The sequence below is a fragment of the Panthera leo genome, chromosome A1 (assembly GCF_018350215.1).
Source record: "Panthera leo isolate Ple1 chromosome A1, P.leo_Ple1_pat1.1, whole genome shotgun sequence".
Lineage (NCBI taxonomy): Eukaryota > Metazoa > Chordata > Mammalia > Carnivora > Felidae > Panthera > Panthera leo.
Window position 1 is genome coordinate 63,166,675 of NC_056679.1, and position 26,441 is coordinate 63,193,115.

The 26,441-nt window shown below is 38.9% G+C and overlaps 1 protein-coding gene and 1 long non-coding RNA gene across 2 annotated transcripts in view; one reads left to right on the forward strand and one right to left on the reverse strand.

Annotated features, from left to right (window-relative positions):
• Window positions 1–4,888: 4,888 nt before the first annotated feature.
• On the reverse strand, window positions 4,889–19,241 carry LOC122214162. The gene is made up of 3 exons (XR_006199767.1): window positions 19,082–19,241; window positions 17,734–17,823; window positions 4,889–4,963 (listed from the first exon to the last, which is right to left on the reverse strand). It is a non-coding gene; the product is annotated as an uncharacterized LOC122214162 (long non-coding RNA).
• Window positions 19,242–19,420: 179 nt separating this feature from the next.
• Window positions 19,421–26,441, forward strand: part of GPC5 (glypican 5) — a 1,402,048-nt gene continuing 1,395,027 nt past the window's right edge. The window contains exon 1 of the mRNA XM_042928851.1: window positions 19,421–19,905. Within this exon, the coding sequence (XP_042784785.1) occupies window positions 19,440–19,905 (466 nt within the window). The 5' untranslated portion in view covers window positions 19,421–19,439. The remainder of the gene's footprint in view (window positions 19,906–26,441) is intronic.

Genomic DNA, 26,441 nt, shown 5'->3' on the forward strand with positions numbered 1-26,441 from the left:
GAGTGATGTTGAGCATCTTTTCATGTGTCTGTTAGCTATCTGGATGTCTTCTTTGGAAAAGTGTCTATTTATGTCTTCTGCCCATTTCTTAACTGGATTAATTGTTTTTTGGGTGTTGCGTTTGGTTAGCTCCTTATAGGTTTTTGATACTAACCCTTTATCTGATATGTCATTTGCAAATATTTTCTCCCATTCTGTTGGTTGTCTTTTAGTTTTGTTGATTGTTTCCTTTGCTGTGCAGAAGCTTTTCATCTTGATGAAGTCCCAATAGTCCATTTTTGCTTTTATCTCCCTTGCCTTTGGAGACATGGCAAGTAAGAAGTTGTTGCATCTGAGGTCAAAGAGGTTGTTGCCTGTGTTCTCCTCTACGATTTTGATGGTTTCCTGCCTCACATTTAGGTATTTCATCCATTTTGAACTTATTTTTGTATATGGTGTAAGAAAGTGGTCCAGTTTCATTCTTCTGCATGTTGCTGTCCAGTTCTCCCAGTACCATTTGCTAAAGAGAAAGAGACTATCTTTTTTCCATTGGATATTCTTTCCTGCTTTGTTGAAAATTAGTTGGCCATAGATTTATGGGTCCATTTCTGGGTTCTCTATTCTGTCTCATTGATCTACGTGTCCATTTTTGTGCCAATACCTTATTGTCTTGATGATTACAGCTTTGTAGTACAGGCTAAAGTAAGAGGACAATGGCTTTAAATCAGGTACTTCGGAAGATAAAAACAAAAATGTGTGTGTTTGTGTATGTGTGTGTGTGTGTGTGTTTCTTTTAACCTCTTGTCCTCATTATTTCACAGGAAAATCAAATTACTATTTTTCTATCTTATTTCATTTTGTTCCCATTTCCTGGAACATCTTTCTCTTTCTCTTGTATTTGTCCAAGCTATATTTATTCTTTAAAGCTCTCACAGGTCCCTTCTCTTCAATGATAACTTTCCTGCTGCATCAAGACTTCTTGGAACCCATTGGCATTCATTACAAAGTTTAACACTCATTCCTACTCTGTAATTTTCATTCCCATGTCACATGTCAGTCCTGCCTCCACAATTAGTGTATAATTTCCATCAGGGTGGAAATCATATCTCTACCACTTCTGTGTAACATGAAACAGAGTGTTTTCTACCTTACCTGCCACGTCTACTTTAATACTTTTTTGTTTTTCTGTTTGAAATTGTATCAGTGGTAAATGTTATATGTTACAAAGCTTTACACATGTTGGCTACCCATAAACATCTAGAGTTATTTTTTTCTAAGAATAATTCTTAATGTAAAATCACACCATAAATAAAACATGTTCAAATGAGACAGTTTCAAATAGATGCATTTAAGAGATAATAAATCAGAACAAAGCTTTGAGATGGTGTCTAGTTTCAAACATACTAAATGCATTTGAATATAGATCTTTACCAACAAATTGATAGTTCTAAGAAACTTTCTGAGGGAAGATTTTAGTTATCATATATTTCAGGCCAGTATTAGAATACCTAAAAAACTAAGTTTCTAAAAAGGTTGACTGAGTCCACAAAGGAAAAGAGAAGATTGTACACTATTCTTAAAATCACAGAAAATTCCTTTAAACATCAGAACTCCTCATGTTGCCTGAAGATATGTGTGCCTCAAAATAAGAAGAGCTTAAGTTTCCAAACACAGTTTTCATGTTTCTTTACTTAAATGATCTATGAAGCCAGGCTCCATCTTCTTTCAATGCATCCTCCTCTAAAGCCATCACCACTATAAACACGCCAGTGTTCATTTTAATGTTCTCCAAGCACAGCAACTAGGAATTCTTTTCTCAGATGTCACCAAATTTCTAAGGTTCATTTTGCTAGTAAAAAATAAGATTGGGGGATGCCTGAGTGGCTCAGTCTGTTGGGCGTCCAACTTTGGCTCAGGTCATGATCTTGCGGTTTGCAAGCTCGAGTCCCCTGACAGCTCTGAGCTGTCAACACAGAGCCTGGAGCCTGCTTCAGATTCTGTGTCTCCCTCTCTCTCTGCTCCTCCCCTGCTTATATACTCTGAAAAATAAACAAACATTAAAAAAAAACTAAAAAAATAATAATAAGGTTAGTGGTTGGAAGTATTATATTTATATGTGGATGACACCAGAGAGTTTCAGGGTTGTCTTTCGCCACAGGCATCACAGGTAAGAGCCATGGCCTGTCTTTCCTGGTAGAAGTTTCCCCAGAGCTGTGGTAATATCCTTGTTGGGATTGTTAAACACCCAAGAAAGACTAACTGGATGGATTAACATTCCATGGTTGGACCCGTGCCCTAAGGTTGGGCATCTGAAAGTTTAAGTCTGCTAAATTGACTGTTTTGCCTCTGTTGTTTAGCTTCAGGCACAAGACACAGACCTCCTCATTCATCAGGCCAAGGAAGCCCGGAAATTTTCCCACAAGACCAGCCAGGAGACTCCGAACACTGGTGGGAGCCAAGAGGATACATCAGGGTCCCTGGTCCTGAATGAAGCACCACCAGCACTTGGGAAAGTGCTACCAGCCACAACAGTCATTAGAACACTCCCACATGCAAGAGGGCCCTGTAGAGCCATATTCCAGAGTGACAACTACTTTTTAAAATCACTAAAATCTTCTTAAACTTATAAGCATGTCTTTAAAAATAGGTATAATCTGCTTCACTTATGAAAGATGTATTGTTGTTATTTTCTGATTTCTTCCAATTAAGATTTTCAAACAGCAACATTCTATGTGACCCATTAGTGTTTATTAGAAATCTTTCAGTCAGCATACGGTTTTCCAGATACTTATCAATATTTTTTTTCTCGAACGATTTCCATCTATTTTCCAAATAGAATTTCCTAAAATGTGAGCCACTATACTTTTGTTGGATGAACAAACCACATTAGTTTAAAACAGAAATCATACATATTGTCTACATATTATTTTAAATGTTTTTTTCCTTCATAGACTTGAAGTTTCTCTCAGCTGTTTATTTTTTGTTCTGTGAGGGTTGGAATTAGTCGGGTATTGCCACTTTTGAACAGTTGGTGGCTCCAACGCTTTGCAACTGTCTTACAAGTATGGCACCAAAATAAGATCGCTCTCTTTCACTGTTCCATGCAGAATTTGAAAACAAAAGTGCATTTGAGTAAATGTGGTGCATTTAATCAGAAGCTAAAAGTTATATCAGATACGAATTCAGAAGAAAAGTTTTAATCTTAGCATATGATTCAAACTATGTAATAATGCAAGTAAATACATAGTAGTATATTCACTAAGTGCACTTAAAGCATCACAAGTGTTCTACTAGAAATATAATGTAAGCCATATAGGTAATTTAAAAATTTCTAGCAGCCGCATTTTTAAAAAGAATAAAAATAAATGGGTGAAATTAATATGACTAATTTATTTTATTTAATCTGACATATCCAGGTCATTATTTCAACATGTAATTAATATAAAAGTTACTAATGAGATATTTTACGTGCTTTTTTCCCCTTCCACACCCGATGTATATTTTATACTTACAGCATATCTCAATTTCGACTACCGTATTTTAAGAGCTCAGTAGCTGCATATGGCTAGTGGCTACTGTATTGGTGAGTTGAGGTCTAAAGTACCTAAGGGTAGCTCTTCTATTCAGATTAGATGCAATCTATGAATATCAGGTGGCAATTAATTTTTGTAAATGAAATTCTGTAAAGAAATTCTTATTTTTGCATTAATTTGGTCCTAAGATTGGAGGTTTTTTCCTACAGAAAATCATTCAGGAGACTTACCTTACAATTTTGATGAGATAGGAAGGAAGCATATGACTTAGCTAGCAGCATATTAGTTTGTGTTACTGACAATTTTAGAGACTGCATTAGCAAGGATTTTGAGATTTCTCTAGAGCCATTATTGGTCCCTTAATATTTTAGGTAGATTCTAACATTTACCCAATGCTTGACTTTGATTTCTGATTCTCCCCTTCCGTTATTTCTAGAATTTAGCTTGTCGCATTCTTTTATTTGGCCTTTGCAGTCTACTCAGACTACATTGTGTTTCCTTTCTCAGGCTGCTGTTAACATTCAGATTGTATAAGAGCGTGGCCTCTGGAGTCAAACCCGCTGATTTGAGTCCAGGCTTCACCACTAACTGGTCATGTGACCTCGGACCAACCAGATACTCCTTGTGCTTCAGTTGACATCTAAAAACTGCAGAAAATTATAATGCCTGGCTCCTGAATTGTGGTGAAGATTAAATAAGACACGTCGGTCCTTGGCATCTACCACACAGTAAACATCAACTTGCACGTGTCTTAGCTCAATCCTTTGGTCCCGTGAAATGTATTGGTGTTGTCTCTTATCAACTCTATCATATTTAACAAAATAAAATAACTTGATGGTAGACCTTTATTTTTTATTGTTGAATGAGGAATTTCATTGGAGATGCTTCCTATTGACACAGATAACTTAATAAAATAAAGTTGTCTGGTCTTCCTCAGATCGCCAGATAGGATCTTCTGAATATTTCACAAGGAAAGTGCTGAGGAAGCACAGTGACTGAAGGTCATGGCTCTAGACAGTATTCTGGAAAATATGGCTTCAAACAAAATACAAATTTTCTTATTTCTCCCCTGTGCTGTTTATTCTTTATTAAATAGGATCTATTCTGTTGCTAAGGAAGGCAAAAATTCAACTTTTCAAGTGTAATTGTTCTGTACATCTACGCAACATATCTACTGTGTAATTATGGTGTGCTAGGTGTTATGGTTGTTACATTGGTTTTGCTTAGAGAAAATGAAGCATTTAAAAAGTTTGAGAACAGTAAATTGGTTCTGGGTCTTGGTGAATAAACTTGACATACTACTTAAACACACAGAAATTAAACACGCTTTTCAAGGTAGTCAAGAACGTTTATTACTTCCTCAACTGTAAACTGAGGTTTAAAAAAATGTAGAACATTTGAAAAAAAAGTCATCTCTGCCATCTGTGGTAGTCCAATCCGGGAATAATGATCTATGGAGGAAAAGGAAACAAAAGCCAGTAAGTTGGTAACAATTCCAAAAACACCTACTAGAAAAGTATTTGTGTACTGATTAGTATCTTGGATTTTTCAATTGATTAAGTTTTTACCATCTGTGGCCACAGCTGTCAGATCTATTTCTGGACAGTAAGAATGTGGAATAAGTCAGGAACTAGAAATAAATTATAAAACATATCATGTGGCATAACTTAAGATGAAATTGTACATTAAGAATATACTGTATTTGTGTTTTAATCCTCTATCCATTAAAATATTCATGAATAGATTATATCCCTACATTCAATAAATATTTATTTTGTGCCTGATGTGTAGATCTTATAACTAACTTTGTTTTCTTGTACGTTCGGATCTCTTTTGTAGTTAACATGTTCTTTGAAGGGACTGACTTTCACGTTGTAGCTACAGAGGTCTGTGCAGGATGGATGGGCTATGGAAGCCGCAGCTTGGATTAGGCTGAAGGTGGTAAGAATGATGAAGAGAAAAATCAAAGAAAATTTCCGAATGGAGAATTGATGATGTAATGATTGATTATATGGATGCATATGGATGCTAAAAGAGAAAGGAATCTCAGTGACATAATCCAGTAAGATGATAGTGATTTAGTCTGAAGTGTTGTGATGAAAGCTAGTGAACCTGGGGCCCTTGGATAAGATGGCTTTCTTTTTCTTAATGACAGATTATTATTTGGAGGAGTGGAAAGCTGATGGATTCAGTTCCTGTAGAGGTTTCTAGGGAAGTGAAACAGGCAGGCAGTTAAGGATGAACAGACATACTGTAAGCAGAAAACAGGGCCAAGACATTGTTTGATGGCAAACATTTTGTTAGGAGCCATAAATAGTTGGCCATAGAGCTTTTCACAACAGAACTCTATAGCCTGGGAGGGCAAATTATGTGTGCACATTGAAAGTTTATTTGATCCATGTTTTCTGCTTCTAATTAAAATCTCATAAGAAAAAACCTTTTTTTTTTTAAGAAAAAACTTTTAATATTAACTGTAAAGGTACAGATGTTTTTACTGTGCAGACACTGCTACAGCTTTTATTTTGACTTTTACAGATTAACCAGAGAGGTAAATAAGAGTGAAAATATTAAAGTGATTTTTCTTTGATGAAATTTTAAAAATTACCAGCTTTCATCCTGGGCATCACCAGTTGTGAGAATCGGAAATGTAAAGGAAGGCCTAGAGTTCTATGGCCCAAGTTGATTCTGTTTCTTTATGCTTCAGTGACAATTAGCCAAAACCAACAAATAATCTCAGCTTTCCATATTTCTACTTCTATTTTACTTAATTTCTTTAAGAGTGTGTGTGTGTTGTTGTGTAAATATGTGTGCCCTCTTAAATGTTTCCCTCTTAAGACTAGAGCAGCTCAAGTTTCCAACGCATGTTACCCGCACTTAAAATAAAATATTCATTTTTAAACTTTCTAACTAATATTCTAATCCAATCACATTCCCTTTGTGCTAAATGCCTTGAAGATACAAAAATATACTCTTCCTTGATTCTGTGCATAAGAACTCCACTCTAGTGGAGGTGATAAATCCAAACATATGAATTATAATACCCAATAATGAGGTGATAAATGCCATACAAGAGGAGCAAATGATGAGAACTGAAGGCAGGACTCATAGCTTCTCTACAAGGCAAACTGGTTTCACAGTCAATGAGTATAATAGTCTGAGATACGTTTAGGAATTCAGGTTCTTTGACCAAATAGCTTGGTCAAAGACACAAAGGTGGGAAAAAGAAGTGATTCCATTTTGCTTGAATGAAGTACGTACTAAAGGGAAAAGTGGGAAATAATTCTAAAGAGGTAGGCTGGGGGTCAGCTCAAGAAGGACTTTGTACGGTAGGTCAGGTAACGGACAGTGGTGTGTCACTGAGCCATTTGATGAGCAAAGTGAGTGTTAGGGCAATGATAAGAGCACGGGCAGATCAGACAGACCTGTGTCCAGATCTGGTGCTGCTGCTCGCTGGCTTTGTCATCTCATCAGGTTACTCGACCTCTCTGAGCCTTGATTATTTTTCCTGGGATTATAACTGTACCTACAAGCTATAATGTGGACTAAATTAACAATGAGGTTAAACATCACAGACCCTGACAAATGGTGGTAAAAAACTGTTATGCTAATAGAAATGCTAATAACTATAATAATAAGATAGGCTTGGTTTTTGCATTATGTGAAATTATTTTAATTTCTTTTTTAAGAAATTTTTTTTAATGTTTATTTATTTTTGAGAGAGACAGAGACAGAGTGAGCAGGGGAGGGGCAGAGAGAGAGGGAGACACAGAATCCGAAGCAGGCTCCAGGCTCTGAGCTGTCAGCACAGAGCCCGACGCGGGGCTCGAACTCACAGACCGTGAGATCATGACCTGAGCCGAAGTCGGACGCTCAACCAACTGAGCCCACCCAGGCGCCCCAGAAATTATTTTAATTTCTGAAGTACCCAACTCATGAGGTAAAACCACCCACTGCCATTCTATTGTAGAACTAGACCATATTTTCTGTTTTATTACGAAGATTGCCAATTTTGTTTTGAGTTCTATATATTTTGGTGCTGCTTTTATACAGTTGTAAAATATGAAGGCTAAAAAACTATGTGTATAATTTTTTTTAAATCTACATAAATAGTGGGAATAAGTGTCTTAATTCATTTGAGCAACTAAAATGTTTTCCCGTTTAAATTTTTTTTTGCTTATTGTTTTTCAAGAGGCCTTGTTTAAACCTACTAACACTTAAAAAAAATTTTTTTTTAAGTTTATTTATTTATTTAGAGAGAGAGCGAGAGAGAGCACAAGTGGGTGACGGGCAGAAAGAAGGAGAGACAGAATCCTGAGCAGGCTCCACACCATCAATGATGGTGGGGCTGATGGTGGGGCTCGAACTCACAAACTGTGAGATCCCGACCTGAGCTGAGATCGGGAGTCAGATGCTTAATGGACTGAGTCACCCAGGAGCCTCTAAACCCAGTAATATTTTTTTTTAATATGAAATTTATTGTCAAATTGGTTTCCACACAACACCCAGTGCTCATCCCAACAATATTTTTAAAAGTATATATATATACAATTTCATAGCTGACAGAGATATAACAGGCCAATTTAGCTCAGCACCCCCACCACCCCTCTGGAGAAACTGGGACGTTTTAGAGGCTTGGCGACTGTTCCAAGGCAACAATATCAAAGATGAAGGGAAATTTTGATCAGATATAGTAGCTGATTATTCTCCCTCCTAATTATCTTGCTTTGTTTTTAGTAATGTGATTAAAAGTGATTTTCAAAGTTAAGTTTATCACAAAATACTGCAAAGAAACACAAAATACTGCAAAGAAATTTTTCTGAGCATTTTCTGGCCACATAATTAGGGAACGTGGAGACATTTTTTGTACTGAAAGCATTATCCAAATTAGCATACGAACAGCACAAAAAGGTCAGTTACACATTCTTTGGTTCCTTTGGCCCTTTAAAAATAGTTATTGAAATTCACTTCTTGGACTTCCACCATTCGCTGTTGAGATTGACTTGGTTTTGCCTCTGCTCCGCCACCTTTCTGACAAGCTGCTGGAGGGGAGGGGGTGCTGAGGCCACGCATACCGGGAGGGGGGGTGCAGGGGCGTGGCCGTAGGGGAAGCCACAGGGGGAAGAGCAAACAGAAGGGCTGAGTACATTTTTAATAATATGAAGGGCCTGGTGTGCTTACTTAACTGCTACCCCAATACTTAGGGGCAGTAAGTTACTGCACATCATTGGGGAGTGCAGTAAGGCACACTAATTAATTTGGATATAAAGATTTACATTTTGTAAAAATTTACTGAGCTGCAAAATGAGCAGTCCTTATAAGCTCCCATGAAATATCTGAGAATCTCTTGTGATGAGGATGTTAGGCAAGTGGTAGCTTTCCTTTCAACGCCTTTTCTTCCACCAACCTTTCTGTGTACTTACTTCTTTTTCTTCCTCAGACGTTGGGGAGTGTAGTTTTCCTTTTTAGGACAGTGTGGAGTTCTATTTATATAAAATATTTATTTTAAGATTACAACAGTAAATTTAGAAAATACTTGATACTCTAAAAAGGAAGTAATAAATTGGAAATAACTAGTTAGTATATTTGTATCATCCCTTTTTGTAGGCAATTTTTAGTACAGCTGCAAACATATTCTTGATGCATTTTCAATCTTAATTTTTTCGTACAACATTCCTCAAGTTATTTGAAACTTTAAGAGTATAATTTTTATTGACTACATGATATACCATCATATTGATGATGTGATATATGGATTGTTTTTGTTAATGCTGTGAGTTAATGAGAGTAACTGCATGAGTCTATGTTGTCTATGCCCTATGATTCCCAATGTCATTCCCCTAGATACAACAGCTTCTCATGAAAAGATATTTGTACTTTGAAAAGTAAATTGCACTTTGAAATATTCAGAAGGACATTTGTTAAGTAATTACACAATGAAATCAACTTGCTTCTTGAGCCTTGTGCTCTGTGAAGTCATGGAAGCCATTGTGCACTTTGATCAGGGCGTCCACACCTCTTTATGGTCTTTTTTATGTGCATGTCTATGCTTTGGATTTGTGAATTGTTGGAGGGTAGGGGCTGCATGTGATTCAGCTCTTCCTCCCTAGTTTTATACTTGGAACAGAGCCTGGCGTATAGTTGCTCTGATGTTTGAATGAATCAATGAGATGCTTCGGGCCACACTGAGTGTTGATGAAGAAGTCAGTGGGATTTGGTCTGAGTGAGTGGTTTAGGTAATGCTGTTTGGATTTTGAAGGAACATTCACTGTGTCAAATGTGTGGACAGGGGAAGTACTGGAGATATAGTATGATTGTTTGTCCAGTTTCTCTCTATGTAACATCTGAGAAGTGAGAATAAGGAATGGAGCATGCAGGGAATGTATTTTGAATTCTGAAATTTGTAATGTGAACTCTTCTTCTGGGAAAGGCAAAAGCTAATTAGTGAAAGCCAAGACAGGATTTAAAAACATATGTTATTTTATGATTGTGAACAAATCTTAAAATATTATTGGTGATTATTTATATTTATTTGGATCAAAAGCAGGCTCATTGAACCTCTGTATTATTGGTATTTCTCTGCAGAATATTTGTGTTTTCCTCTTCATAAAGACTGACAGAGATCATTCTATGTTCAATTTCCATGGTTAGTGTGCCATGGACCAAGTAATCAGTATTTTGATTTGCATAGTACATGTTATGCTCAATAGGTATTTGTCAGCATGAATGGAATGATTTACATTTGAAAGTGAGGAATGAATACTGGTTTAGTTTTAACATTATACTTTTATAAGCATAATTATTTTCCTAGATTCCTAACCAAGTTTTGTAGTCTTAAGACTAATCCAATGGCTATTAGACCAGTAGACAATGTTACTTAAAGTTGGTGGTTTCATTCTAGTGATCTACTCTCAAATTTACGAAGAGCAAATATCAAGCACATTATCATTATTAAATTATCACCAGTCAGGTTTCATAATTGTACTCAAGTGGAAAGAATGGGAATATAAACATCTACTTCCATTAATTTTTCTAATGAGGAAGTATACATCTAAGTCTCCTATTATAACTGGTTAGATTTTTAAGATGCGACACCTAACCTTGCAAACGTTGATTCAGCACACACTTAGATCCTCTGAACAGTGTGGAGAAGCTTAAGATTTTCTTAGGGAAACAAAGCTTAACCACAGGATAGCTTAGATAATGATATGTAACTGATCAGCAAGTAATCATTGGCACAATAATATGCTATAGGAATCCAGAGGTGGCAAAGAATAATTTGAGTGGTGTGGCTGGAAAAGTCTTCACAAAAAATAAGAAATGAGCTTTTAAAGAAAGAGAAAGAGAGGAGGTTAAAAGTGATATTCAGTTTAATACTTTTGAGTGGAAATAAGCAAGGCATATTTTGGGTGGGGGGAGTGATGGATTTCTTTCCCTCTGGCAGAAACAGAGTAAAGTGTATTCACACTATTGAACTTGCATAAGCATTTTGTGGGAATTACTCTGCATCCCAAACGAAGAGTTCATTTTTGGAAAATGTCCAGAAATCTGCATTCTAATATTCCACGTTAACATGATGCAGGTATTCCCTGAATTAGACTTGAAGAAACACAGGGGTACTAATTGCTTTGCCATCAATTAGTAATTTTCCTGAATAGAGTATAGACCTGCTGCAAAGTGATTGATCTGGGCCCAGGATGGAAGATGATTTAGATCAGGAACAGGGTGTAGGTGATGAGTCTTCTCTGGGAAATAATGCAATCAACTGGTAATTTAATGAGAAAAGGTGGGGCAGTTGGAATGAAAAACATGAATATGAGAGATAGGTGGATATATTGGCAAGTCTTGTAATTTATATTACATGGAGGCATTAGAAGAGAAAGAGGATACGAAACACTCTGAGCCAGCAAGATGATCTTTATTAATAAAAAGAACAGACTTCAGGGTCTCGTGTTTGTAAATTTAGTAGGAAAAAATCAGTGCATGAAGAAGAGTGTGAACTGGGGGAGAAGACAAAGTCCTTTTGATAAAATAGAACTTGAGATACTGGTAGGGTACCCAGATGAAAAAGCAGAGAGAGGAGGGGGTAGATGAGAGAACAAGGACTACGCGCACTTAGCTCACATGCCCGGATCACTTCCCATTGGTGTGAGAACCACCAGATCATCGGTATTCATTTTCCAAGCACTGCTTTAACCAATTGCCACACTAGCCACAAACTCTGTGGCTTAACACAGCAGGTTTCTTTTTTTTCTTTTTCTTTTTCTCTCACAGTACAAGAGACCAGAAGTCTGAAATATGATGTTGGCAGGCTTGGTTTCTTCTAGAGGCTCTGAGGCAGAAACCATCCCATGCCTCTCTGCTAGCTTCAGGGGCTTGTCAGATCCTTGGCGTTCCTTGGGTTGCAACTGGGTCACTCTAGTCTCTGCCCCCATGTTCACGCTGCCCTTTTCTCTCTGTGTCGTTGTCTCTTATAAGGATGGCACTCACTGGATATAGGGCTCACCCTAACTCCAAGACAAGTTCATCTCAAGAGCCTTCGTTAAGGCTTTTTACATCTGCAAAGACCCTATTTTCAAATAAAGTCACATTCTGAGGTTCTATATAGGATTTTAGAGGACACTTCAACCCAGCGCATCCTCCTAGAGATATGTAGGGAATAAAGAGGGAGCATAAAGGTGGAAGCTTTGGGAGAAATTAAGCATTAGGAAGTAGGAGAAAGGGGAGAAACAGGCAAAACAATAGAGAAACAGATACTGGAGAGCCAGGAGGAGGAGGAGGACAGTACGTTGTCAGGAAAGCTGAAGAAGTTAGAGTCTTCAGAGAGACCGTGTTTGGCAATGTCAGGTTCAGCAGATATATGCATAAAATTGGCCACTAGGTGTTGGATGAGGGTGATTTATGAACATCAGGAGAGCAGTTACAAGATGATTTGAGAATATGGACAGAAAAAGGAGAGTGAGGAAAAACTAGAATGATATATAGGAAACAGCTCAGATGGAGTTTCCCCCCCCCCCCCCAAGATAGAGAGGATCAGAATACAATTTCTCCTCCAGGAGAGGCTGGCTATTATGTAAAGTGTCCCCAGACACATCCAGAGAGAGAATTGTTCTCTCTCCTCACAAAATCTGGATCAAGTGAATTCAAAAGTGGTCAGAGCAAGGGATTTCTCCTCTCTGCCTGAGAGCATGAACTGCTTGTACCTTTTCATATGCAAATATAAAGAATTAGGCTGAATGCTAATTAAATTGCAAAGACATTTGTAAAGTACTATCACATCTAGGGATAGTTAATAATAGTTAATAGTTAATGCATGGACCTTATTTATAGATAGCAAAGATCAAACATAAGATAAGAGGAATCTGTAGATGGAAGAATTAAAGATCAATTACAACAATGGTACACAGCATTGAAAGCTGCTGGAAGAACTTCCTACACGTTAATCAAAGATAATTATCAATTATGAGGCTTTATCATTAGTAGAGTGTCTACACTTTGCATCTTAAAAAGCTGATGATAATTAGTCTCTAGTTCTTGCTCTAAGTGCTCATTATGTTCAGAGAGGATTGACTCTTTCCTTTAAAAATGACTTTTAGCTCATGACCTTGGGCAACTTAGATTCTTCTGTCCCTACACAAGTTGAGATAATGCTCATTTTTTCGATTGCTCAAAAAAAATTGATATTTGCATAAACGCTAAATAATATAAAGAAACCATACAATGAATACAGAGAGGGCAAAAGATTTTAGCTTTGAATCGTTGTTTAATTCAGAGGAGCAGATTTATTATGCTAATTACATCTAAGATGTAACTAATAGATCAGGAATTAATGATGAGTATTTTTCCAATGGAGAAGAATAATAATGTCTATTTACTGAGTGATGATATGAACTAAGAATTGTACATAACACTTCACATGTGTTATCTCACTTAACCCTCTCAATAACATCATAACATAGTTATCATACTTTCCCTGCATTTTACATAATAAGGAAAGAAAGTGTCAGAGTGATTTAACAACTTGCCCAAGATGATACAAATGATGAATAATCATTCTGGAGAATATTTGATACATAGTATTAAAATTCATCTGATCAGGGGGCGCTTGGATGGCTTAATTGGTTGAGCGTCCAACCTCAGCTCAGGGCATCATCTCACCGTTGGTGAGTTTGAGCCCCACATCAGGCTCTGAGCTGGTGGTGCAGAGTCTGCTTGAGATTCTTTCTCTCCCTCTCTCTCTCTCTCTCTGCCCCTTTCCCAATTGCGTTCTCTATCTCTCAAAATAAATAAACTTAAAAACTAATTAAAAAGAAAAGAATTTAAAAAATTCATCTGATCTAAAGATATTAATATTTAAGATATTGTAATATCAAAAGTTGTAGGAAAACAACTAAGAAAATAATTCTTTAACTCTTGATTAAATAATTAATTTGGTGGCAACATTAAAATTTAAAGCTATCCACCTCACATTTTTGTCATAGAAAAGTAAATGATAAGAAGTGAAACAGACGTTGGAGAGTTATTGAAAGTCAAATGCTTGATGATACAATGATCTATACATAATTTTAGTTGGGAAGTTATAACCTGGTTTTCAAAATGTTTGTTGATGCTATTCCATCCTATGGTGATATTTGCCACCTTGAAAATAATATAAAAATTTAGCAATTAAGTTGAAGTTAAAAGGTTGACTGCTGCTTAAAAAATAATCAAAGAATTCTGATCAAATTAATGCAGGACACAGGAGAATGTCACACTTACAGAGGGCAGGTTCATTCACTAAAGGTGCAGGAAACGCAAATGTGTACTCACTCGGTGCCTAGAGGGTGGAGGCAAGCGTGCAGGCTCTGTGACCTCACAAGGCTGCTAACCAGGCAGATAAACACTTGTGGCCACTTCTCACATTAAGCAACCAGCAATAGACAGGTTTAAAGTTGGGGTTTTTGTTTTGCAATTCCCGAAAACATTAAGCAGGAATGTTATATATTCCATACAGGTAACAACTGAATTTATTTGTTCACGCGATTGCCTTTCCTTAAGTATTGGTTTAATTAATGGTGGGATTGAACTTTGAATGTGAGTTTTGCTCTATTTGGAAACCACAAATAGTTGGGGCTGTTTTGAATGGTGCAAAATATAAATCTGAAGATGAGAGAAATGTGTACTGTACCTATTTTCATTATAATGTCTTATAATTTACAGATTTACTATATATCACAACTCTGAAGGGCACTGTTTTCATATTCTTGAATATAGACTAGAAGAAAGTTATTTAAAGGAATTTGGTTTAATAAACTCATCGAGTGTTCCTGGCTTCTTAGTGTCTTTGCTAATACTTTCATTCTTGTTTAGAAAGCAACTAATATTTTTAGTTGCTAAATTCTCTAAAATAAAGAATAAATATTCTTTATATTATATTATATATTAATATTATATAATAATATTATATTTAGAAATATAAATATTTCTAAAATAAAGAAATAAAATGTCATTCATCAGAAATCGAGACAAAACCTATAACATTAAATACAGTTTAAAATACTTTAGAATTTCCATACAGGAACAATTTATTTATATAATGCCTTTTGTGAAAGAGGTATGTTGTTTTTGCCTAAAAGCATAATTACTAGGAGATAATGCTGTAAGTGCATCTAATGTATTTCGAAATCATGAACAAATGTGATTAGAAGATGAGAATTTTCAAATTGGAAATATACATTAGCAGTAAATACATATTTTAGAAAGACTTTGCTGGAAAATGTGTTTCTGATTTCCATGTAAATCTCAATGTAGTGTCTGGTTTTGGGTATTTTATGGAATTTCATACTCTGTTATGAGAATCTCTTGCAGGAAGCTTTTTCTCAATCATTGCTCTGAAACGGGGAAGGCATCGGGGAGAATCCTTCAATTTCCTTCTGGTTACTTGGCAGCAGAAATTCCTTACTGACCTCCAATTTGGCTTCCTTTAGCGGGACAGCTAGGGGAATAGGGCCTTCATTTGGGAGAGGTAGAAGGTAGGGCAAGAAAAAAAGTCAGGATTGTTTTGGCAATACCTAAGTGAAAGCACATGTATCAGGGATTTTCTTGTTCTAACCACCTCCTATTGAGCCCGTACTTTGAGATGGTCCAACACGTGACAATGGACAGGTAAGATTCACAGCAGCTTATTAGTCACGTATACTCATAGTCCAGGGGAAGAGAACACCACATACCACTCAGGGCCCCAGAAGTTGTACCTGAGAGCAGAGTGAACCTGTGGGAGGCAGGCTTGACAGACAGGAGGGTGAGGTGACCTTTGGTTCTCCAGGAAGGACAAAGGGAGATCTGTTAGGTTGAAGATAAGGTGGGATGGAGCTGGTCTGGCTGACGGGGGAGTTAACCAGGGTCAGAGCCTTTCTTGCTGGTGGTGGGTGGGGAGATCATATCTGGCAACAGCAGAACTCATATCTAAGCCTTTGGGACCCTACAAGGCTCAAAGATGCCGAGGCAACACATGGAATTTTAGTCCTGACAATACCATTCTCACGACTGAAAGTTTCGTGGAGGAACAAAGGAGGAGCAAGTAGTACCTCAGCCATCTACTGAGGAAGACGCTTTTGGGGTCAGTGTCAGAGCCACTTTTGGGTCTCTGGACCTCTATAAAGATGAGATCAAGCTGGCTGTACACAAGGAACAGCATTAAGTACCAGTGCCTTATATGGTAGGTTGAGTCAAGGAGCCAGAAACAGGTACCTGTTTTGTCAGAGGCAATAGAGTGTAATGGCTAAGGGAGTGCAGAACTTGGCATACCTGCCTTACATTTGGGCTCTTATCAGAACTGTGGCTTCTGGAAGGTTATTTAATCTCTTTGTACTTCTGTTTCCCTATTAGTAACATAATGTTACTATCTCATGGGGTGGTTGAAATGTTAAATGAAATAATACCTGTAAGCGCTTAATAAGTATTAGCTATTATTATTGATTGGGTATATAAGTCACCCCAACCAGCTTCTGGAGGTGAGCTAACCAGTGGCCAGTCTTAGCCTAAAGCAGTAGTCAGGGCTGAGGGTATTGTGATATTATCACCTAAATCACATTAGAGGTTCTTCATTTCTCTTGACAAGGTCTTGACTTGACACATTTTAAATGGCTACTTAGAAGCTTTGCATTTAGAAGATACAAAGGTGTGTTTTCCATAATGACCATTTAAAGATTCTCCTGTATAATGGTATTTATTGGTCTTTCAAAAGCAAAACATATGCCTATTAGATAAGAGGCATTCGATAAATGTTTATTGAATAACCTTTGAAAAACGAGACATTATCACTATGAAAATATGGAAATTCCTCCCTAGGTTCATCCGTAATATTTAGAGGTAAATTGAACAAAAGATTAGTTTTAGTACGGTATGTAGAGGTTGTTCTAGAATGTTCATAGAAAAGGCACTTTGGCATTGCATTCTTTTTTTTTTTTTTTTTTTTTTTTTTGGCATTGCATTCTAGTCAGAAGAAGGAAACTCATCCTGAAAGCTTCAGAGCAGAGCCAGCACATACTGTTTGAGTGCCTGGCATAAGGATACTGCTAGGAAAACCCTTTGAAGCCACTTGGCTTAGCCACTGTGGTGGCAATAGGGAGTAAGAAGTAGAAACAAATATTTGTTTTTTTGTAATTGGGCACATTTAATATGGATTAAATATATTTATTTGCTCATTAGCCCCTACTCCATTTCTCTATATCACTTCCCACCTACTTGTTTTGTTGAAATAAATGGTAAAAACACAGAGAACTTGCTTGCATGTCTCTATAATCCCTATTATGCACAGTGGTTTATTTTTTTACATTTAATATGTGTTCAATATTTGTTAGTTGATTAGTTTTCACTGAACCATCAATAATTCTCAGTTGTGTTTGCGATTTTACCCTTGCAAGACAAATTGTTTTAGAAATTCCAAGTGAGTGAATTGGACCAGGTAATCGCTAAGAATTCTTTTAATGCTAATGCTCTATGATGATCAAATCTATCAAGGAGAGACCTTGGTAGGGAAAAAAGAAGTTTTGGAAAAACCTGGGGATTTATTACCCTTATATTGACACAGAAGGAATTCTAGTAGAATAAAATTCCTAGATGAAAATTATATATAATTATTACTGAAAAATCTGATAAATTAGGAAAGAGTCTTTGGTGTTACTGAATGTAACCCAATAAGTTCTTTGGCACTGAGTAGCCGAGAGTCTGAGGTTAATAGCACCTGTTCTGTATTCCCTGTTTGATTCCTGGCTCCACTCCTTAACAGCCATGTTGGCCTAGGGCAAGCCACTTCACCTCTCTGTTTCCTCACCTGTAAAACAACAAAAATAGTAACTACTTTACAGGGTTGTCCTAAAGAGTCAATGAATGAATTGGTATCCATAAAAAGCCCTGAGAATATTGTCTGTCACCCACTATACACGTCCTCATGGTCATTCTTCTTGTTCTTCTCGTAGATACATATACAGCTGACTTCCAAGCTTTCCATGCTTGATGTCTAGAGATGAAGGAATTCATGGGGAAGTTCCCCCCCTGCCCCACTCAGGATACATATATAAAGCTTTGCTTGAAGTCCTTGAATTTAAAAACAGCTATTTTTTTTTCAATTCTCATCTATTAAGAGAGCTTCTCCAAAAAACACAAAAAACTAGTATTCATGCAATTGATGTCAAAAGCCAAGTGAGCACTATTTTACTGAAGAAGTATTTCAGCCATTTCCCTGGAATGGTTTTAAAGCAAGCAATCTACTGCTTGAAAGTGCTGCCTTTGATATCAAATGGTCATTAAAAGTCCCATGACATTTAACTACGGCTTAAAATTATTCATCTCTATCTCTTGGCAAGGGTTCAAATTTGAGATTAAATTCCCTTTAAGTGGCAGAGGCATTCATAGTCCCCCCTGCCTGATGCTTTTAAGTAGTTTTGTTTTACTGGAGGAGTACCACCTTCAGGTGCTTGTAGATGAAGAGACACTTGTCACTCACAGGCTTAGCACTGAGTCAATCACATTCAGAAAATGCACATGACCCATTGGTTTCTGCTTTCTAATACATTCTTTCTGTAAGTTGTAAATTGACAAAATTCCTTTGTCATTTTTAAATCACTTAAAGTCTTCATTTTTCTATCTTTCTTTTTAGAATCTCCCCTAAGCACTCTTATCTTAGAAGTTCTTTGAAAAATGTTTTAAAACAATTCCAGAAGTGATAAAGCGCAGAGGGCCCATATGGATACAAAGTAATGAAGTAAAATACGATGCTAAAGGTTGATGAGAGAATAAACTGGACTTTACTGTGATGATAAGAACCTGATAAGGTCTGAATGTAATTCTTACGACTTCTAAATTCTTCCAGAGAATTATAGCTAATGTTACAGAAAAAGTTCTAAAGTAGTAACATAAATCAATTCTCATGTACACTCTTAAAACCCTATAAATGGTATCAAGTCTTCAATTGGGATCTCAACTGTAAAGTTTTTGCCTTTTGTATTGTACCTAGATCCCATTTTGCGCAATTTCGATACAAATTCCCATGTACTGAAGACCTTGACTTATAGTCAAATATTTCATCGTACTTCCAGTTGGTGTTCCTTATTTCTTATCTTCTCTGAGCCTCTTCCCACATTCGCTCTTTTTTTCATCAGATCGTTGTTCCATGGAAAGGCCTGGGAGAACGCGGCCCGGGTTTCGTTTTATTTGCTTCCTCGCTCCCGGCAGCGCCGCTCTGAGGTCGGCCCCGCGTGGGCCGGCATTGACAGCGGAAAGGCGGGTGCGGCCTGCGGCCGCGCGCAGGGGGCGGGGCGTGGGGCGGAATCTGGGGCGGGGCGGAACGTGCAGGGGCGGGGCTTGCCCGCAGAGCGCGGCAGGCGAGCGCGTCTCAGGTTGGCTGTTCCTGGCTGAGCCCGCGGCAACCCCGGCGGCTGCCGGAGCCAGATGCTCGCGGGCTCTCTGGGCTTCAGGCGTTTTCCTCAGTGGTGCAGCGCCAACTCTCTCCCGCCGGATAGGGAGACCTGGCGGCGCTCTGCTCGAGAACTCGTATCTCAGCCTCCGAGCTCCTCCGGAGAAAGCCAAGTGCCACCAGGTGAAGCCGGTGTCCCAGAACAGCCCCGGAACCTCTGCCGCCAGATTGCACCTTTTGAGAACCGCGACCGCCGAGCGTTTTCCAGCGCCTGCAACGCAGGGCGCGCGGGGACAGTTGGGTCCACTACGTGGGAAGGGGCGACTAGGACACTGATGATGGATGCACAGACCTGGCGCGCGGGATGTTGCTGTCTCCTCCTTCTGGCTCTGGTTGGGTCTACTCGGAGCGAGGGCGTGCAGAGCTGCGAAGAAGTTCGGAAACTTTTCCAGTGGCGCCTGGTGGGAACTGTCAAGGGGCTGCCGGATTCGCCGCGGGCAGGTAAGGCGCGGCGGGCAGGCTCTGGGCGGCGCGCCAGCGCTGGGCGGCGCGCCGGGGCGAGGGCCGGGGGCGTCCTGAGCGCAGAGTCCGCGCTCCTCAGCCTCTGGGGGTGGCCCTTCGTGGGAAGATGACCTTTCAGGCACTCCGGCCGGGCAAGGTGAATCCGGGGGAGGCCTCGGGGAGGGGGGAGGGGGTGGTAAGCTCGGCGTGAACATCCCGAGCGCAGCGCAGCGCAGCGCAGCTCCGGGGACACCCAGACTACGCCTGCGGCTAAGCTGGGCTCTGGGCGTTTGCCGCCCGCGCTGGTTCCCGTAGTCTCTGCTGGTGCGTTACGAGAGGTTAGCAAAGATGGGGCAGCGCGGCCTGCGTTTCTGTTCCGAGTGGGAATTTCACCACTGCCCCGCCGGGGGGCCTCGGTTTGCTGCTGTCTCCGGTGGACCAAGTTGGCTTGGTCGCTCCAAGTTTGCTACTAAAAATACAAACCGGTGTTCTTCTCCTTTGCTGGAGTATGGGACATTGAGAAGGGCAACCGTCTCCTCTTTAATTAGGACTCGGACCCTGTACACCTGCACTGGCGTGACCCTTAGCAGCCTCTGTGCCCTGGCGCCGAGCCCTCCTTGGGGGAACCTGCACTAAGTACCCAGTGTGTCTCTCAGACAGACGACTGGGTAGTTTCGACGCCTGAAAGATGTGACGGCAACAGGCGATCAAAACTGAATGTATCGGGAAGTCACTAAACATGGATGAGACACATACCAGAGATTGAAGAGGAAAGAATACCTTGAGTGTAGCCAGTGTAGAGTCTGCTTCTTGTAAGGCTGTTTGCCTGCACCTTTACCCCCTGCTCCCCACCCGTACCGCGCAGATTTCCTTCTGCTGCTGGGATTTCCAGTTTACCTTTGGTTTGGAAGATCAGGTCTTAGCTGTCAAATGCAATAGTAGGTGTCTGAAGCTACGATTTTACTGGAGCAATGCACCCTGCCTATGAAGGCAAGACGCAGACGAGTGCCGTGAGTTTATGGGTTGAATAAAGAATTTATGGAGGATGCTTGGTTCTAAAATACGTCCCCTGGCTATGTTTTCAGGGTTAAGCGACTTGCTCTTAGCGCTATGGATGGAACTGTAACTATTTTGCTTTATTGCTTTGCTGTTTGTGAACTCAGTTCTCCCCTCATCCTGCAAGGAAAATCTGGGCATTGAGGAACCCTAAGTCCATTTTAGTTTACATGACCAGTCTTTTATATTTGAAATATTTCAAGTATTTTTTGAATGCCTGTTCAGTACAAGGTGCTTTTTCTATACTACTTGAAACAAAATAGTTGATATTCTCAGCTTAGGGCAGTTCTTTCCTCAAACAATAGTACCCCCTTATAAGCCCATTCTTGTATTTCAGTGCATTCTTTTTATTAAAAAAAAAAAAGCTAAACCTCAGGTATCAGTAGCTAATACTGCTGAAGTGGGTCTTTGTGTTGGTGGAGGGGGATAGGGCGAAGGCATTGAGCTTATGAAACCGTCACCTGCATTATTAGATTTTGCTCCCCAAATGCCTTAATTTTGGCTGATATGTTCAGGAAACGTTGACAGCTCCCCAGTAAAGGCCTTGATTTCACCGCCCTTCTTAATGTCTCAGTATTCCTGGTACCTGCTGAATGCAACACATTGATTAGCTGTTACATTCCTAGAACTTTGTGTATTTCATGTCTTTTGAAGAGGAAGTTTCTAGAGTATCAATCACTGGCATACCTTTTAAAAGGGATGTGAGGGGAAACTGAAGCTGTGCCTTATAGAGAAGGAAATGGTGTCCTTATTTGCATTTGATGCATATGACCCCCCCCCCCCCCCGCCCCCCACAAAAAAAAGAGCCAGGATGGCAAGCACCTTCTTTTCTGAGCCATTCTGGATTGTTTCCCCATTGCTAGTACATTTCTTCATCTGTGGCTTAATGTGATGGAGGAATCCTAGCAGTACAGATGCCGGGGACTGTTCAGGGTTACACTCTTGGGGACATCAGTGTTGCTGGCGGGAAGAAGGGCTAAATTCCTTTCATAATTGCATTAAGAAAAAGTCACATGAAAGTATTATTTTGAATTAGAATCATCTTGATTAAAACCATTCTTGTCTCCAAATTGTTAGCCATTGTTTTATTTGAATAGGTAAATGAAATATTAAACTATTTCTTTTGACATTGCTACTTCTTCCCCGCTATAACAAACTCATTCCCAAACTGAGTAAAGCACACATACTACATGCTTCATAACTGCTTTTCCTTATTTTTGTATTTATGTATGATCTGTAACGTTTAGCGTGATTGAGTATAACAGCTGGGTATCCGATTTTCTAACAGCGTCCTCAAGCTCAAGAGAAAACAATAGTTAATGTAAGTAGTCATTTCCATGTAAGAATACAAATGTCAATATTCCTTGTAATAAATGTATTTATTTGGCACATGGGCTTTCACTAACTAAAGCTGGTACATTTCAATTTGATACTAGTTTTTTTTTGAAAGTTAATCTTTTTTTAGTGCTTTCTTCATTTACTGTCCACAAGTGGTTAATTCCTGAGATGTCTAGCCCAAATGCCATTTTTATAATAATAGCAGGTAGAACAACTTTTTAGTTTCTTCCTATATTTGCGACTTTTACATCTTCTGAAAACTACGTTACCCAATTTGAAATTATTAAAATAGTGAGAACAGCCATTCGAGTTGTTTCTCAGATTCTCCTCACCTTTGTTCTTTACTCTGCTCCAATTCTTTTAAGCCTATTGAGCTCCTAAGGATGTTGGATGAGAAATGTAAAAAAGGAGAGAAGATGTAAATGTGATTAGAATTACAGATTTCCCTGTGTTCTGATTTTATTTCCTAAGTAGTAGTCAAGGTGCCCTTTGCTCTTGTTTATTTTATTCAGGAAAAAAAAAAAAACAAACCAAACTTAGTGAAAGTGTCTTTTAAAGGTCCTTTGATTTTTATTTTATTTACTGGGGAGGAGGGATAATGCTTTTACATTGAAATTCTCTTCCCACATGCATTGTTCACACTTGCATTATTTCCTTGTTTTAAGAAGGTATTTCAGAAAGGAGAAGCTTATAAAAAAATCCAAGACTACCTTCAGGTAATTTATATACCAACTGGTTTTTGAACAGTGGATGTTCATTGGTACAAGGAGTAGTTTGTGAAAGAACTTTTTCTTGGTAACTTTTGGTTATAAATGGGATAATAAAAATAAACTTGATGTGGCAAAATGAAAATTTAATACTACAGGACACTTTAGTGCTGTGTAGTTTTATTTTTTAAACTGCTTTCATCATGATTTAGTCTTATAATTGTTTCAGGCACAGTGTTGATTCCTTTTCACATGCAAGAGAAACAATCTACCTGGTAACCTCAGAGTTTGGAATTATAGACATTGGGTTTCAAAACTTGGATCTCCCACGTGTAGTGGTGGGGCCTAGGTTAATTGCTTATCCTTGAACCTCTGTTTTGTCATCTATAAGATGGGAATCTTAGTTTTTTGTTTTTTTTTTTTAATGTTTATTTATTTTGAGAGAGAGTGAGCGTGAGTAGGGGAGGGGCAGAGAGAGTCCCAAGCAAGCTCAGCACTGTCAGTGCAGAGCCCGACTTGGGCTTAATCCCATGAACGGTGAGATCATGACCTGAGCCGAAATCATGAGTCTGACGCTTAGCTGACTGAGCCACCCAGGTGCCCTGGGAATCTTAGTTCTTGAAGAGTTGTTGCATACACGGAATGAAATAATGTGTGTGTGTGTAAAATAGCACAACTCCAGGCACATAGGAAGTGCTCACAAAATGTGTTGTTGTCACTACAGTTTTTTAATTTAGTGTCATGATTTTAACTAGACTTGGGCTTTAAGGGTGAAATTTTAGTTTTAGATCTCTATGTAACAGAAGATGTTTTTTATATTAACTAGGTTTTTTTTTTTTTGGCCACAAATGAGTATTTCTAAAATTGGGAAATACCTTTGTTTTTTAAATAAGATTATTCAGCTATTTTATATCTATGCTTATTTTTTTTTAAGTTTACTTATTTATTTTGAGAGAGAGAGAGAGAGAGAGAGAGAGAGAAAGAGAACACACTAGCACACACGTGGCTGGGGGAGGGGCAGAGAGAGAGAGGGAGAGAGAATCCCAAGCATCAGGGCTCCATTGGTGAGATCAGGACCAGAGCTGAACTCAAGAGCCAGACACCTAATGGACTGAGCCACCCGGGCACCCTAGGAAATATATTTCTATTCAAAATGGTATTTATTAGATTATAGTGACTCTCTTGTTTCTTCTCATGAGCTAATGGAAGCTCTAAGAAAGAAACCTATCTGAAATGATTTTTATTATGTTATGGAAAACATATCTATATCTATGTATCTATATATCTGTATTTGTATCTATATATTTCCATGAACTAATGGAAAGTCTAGGAAACAAAACCCCACAGCCACGGCCTCCACTACCACGGCCACGGCTCTGCTGTCTGTATTCAGGGAGGTGAAGTAGTGCACACAGGATGGTTTAAGGATTTATATACTAGATGGCTGGTGGCCATAGTCATTCATGGACAGTAATCTGAAATTAAGACTTGTTTCTCATGAATTTAACCTTTTTTTGCTGCTTGAACAACATAGTTGTGTTGATAAGATTTCCAAAGCCATAGAAGGAACCCAGGCTCTGATGTTGGGGCAGACTATTAATATCAGGATCGCCCCGTGTTGAAGCCCATTCACCAAAACCCACCAGAAACCACCCTGTACTCAAACAAATTTGGCTCATTTTGCTTGCTGCAGCAAGGACTATCACTCATTGTAGGAATCGTGGGTGTCATGGGTAAAGGGCAGCCAGGAAGGGGCTTTTTCTAAGATTTGAGCTTGTGCTGGGTGATCTCATGGATGGTTTAATGGAGCGGGGCAGTTCAGGAATTGGGTGTCTTGATAACTTGCTTAGGCATTGGGAAGATGAAGGTGGGGGTAGTCACCATGATTGAAGAAGCAGCAGTCAGTCTTGTTGATCAAAAGAGGGGGATGTTCAGTCATTTGTGAGGCTGCAGAGTGTCCCTGTGTCTCTGCTTCTCCACCACAGGTCTCAGGTGGCCCTGTCTCATCACTGCGGGGTGATTCTGTTCATGTTGTCTGTGTTGGCTTGTAAATATGAACTTAGTTAAAGTGTTAGGACGGCTTGTCACTTTCTCCTCTGCAAAATCTAGTGTATACTTTGATGGTCATGAGAATCACGTGTTTCATGTTTATCTGGGCCTTTAGTGAAGCATAATGGTAGGACAGTGAGTCTGAGTTTCTACTTTAAGGCCACAGAGAATGACTGTGCATTAGGGGCTTGAATTGTGCTAATCACACCGTTGTTCGTCATAGTCCTCTTACCAGAAAATATAAGTGTTGTGTGTCCCCATCCTTCCTGCCACATTGTAAGTTCCTTTCTGCCAAGTGTCCAACATCCTGTATTTGTATAATTGGCTTTAGGAGGGGCTCAGTTTGGAGAACTTAAGAATAACATTTTATAATTTTTCTCTCCTCCCCCATCCACTTTCCGGCTTGTCAAGACTTTCTGGAATATGGATTTTTATCTTGTGTGTGTGTGTGTGTGTGTGTGTGTGTGTGTGTAATTTACTTTCTATGTTTGATAAGAGCACCTTCTAAGTCTATAACATTTTTTTTTTTGTTATTAACTGGTATAACACCAAAAGGAAAATTCCAGCAGATGCCTCTCCTAAGCAGAAATGATGCATAAATCAGTGGCCTCTCAGTATAACTGTTGAAGAAACCATAAACCTGTTTTGATAAAAATGGGGTCATGAGAGACTTTGGTCATATCCTTCATTGCAACAGATTGTCTGTGGGTGTGAATTCTGACCTACTTGGTTAAGTAACAATAGCTTTACTTTTAGTAGAGAATAGTCATTTTCCACATCTACCTTTCTCTTGTAAAAACCTGACCTTCAGCTAGAAGAAAAGACAATAGCAATTGTGTCCTCAGTTCTTCCTCTTTTCAGCTTTACAAATTTCAAATTTCACTAATGTCTCTGTTAAAACCATCCTAAATTGATTAGTCATTCTTCTATGAATCACAATAAATAGGACGGCTTTTTTTTTTAAAGTTTGTTTGTTTGTTTATTTATTTATTTATCTAGAGAGAGTGAGCATGCAAGCAGGGGGAGGGGCAGAGAGAGAGAATCCCAAGCGGACTCTGAAGATAGTGGTTTGAACTCATGAAGTGCAAGATCATGACCTGAGCTAAAATCAAGAGTTGACCACTTTTTAAAAAAAAAAAAAAAAAAAAAATTTTTAACGTTATTTATTTTTGAGACAGACACAGAGCATGAACGGGGGAGGGTCAGAGAGAGAGGGAGACACAGAATCTGAAACAGGCTCTAGGCTCTGAGCGGTCAGCACAGAGCCCGACGCGGGGCTCGAACTCACGGACTGTGAGATCATGACCTGAGCTGAAGTCGGACGCCCAACCGACTGAGCCACCCAGGCGCCCCAAGAGTTGAACACTTAACCAACTGAGCCACCCA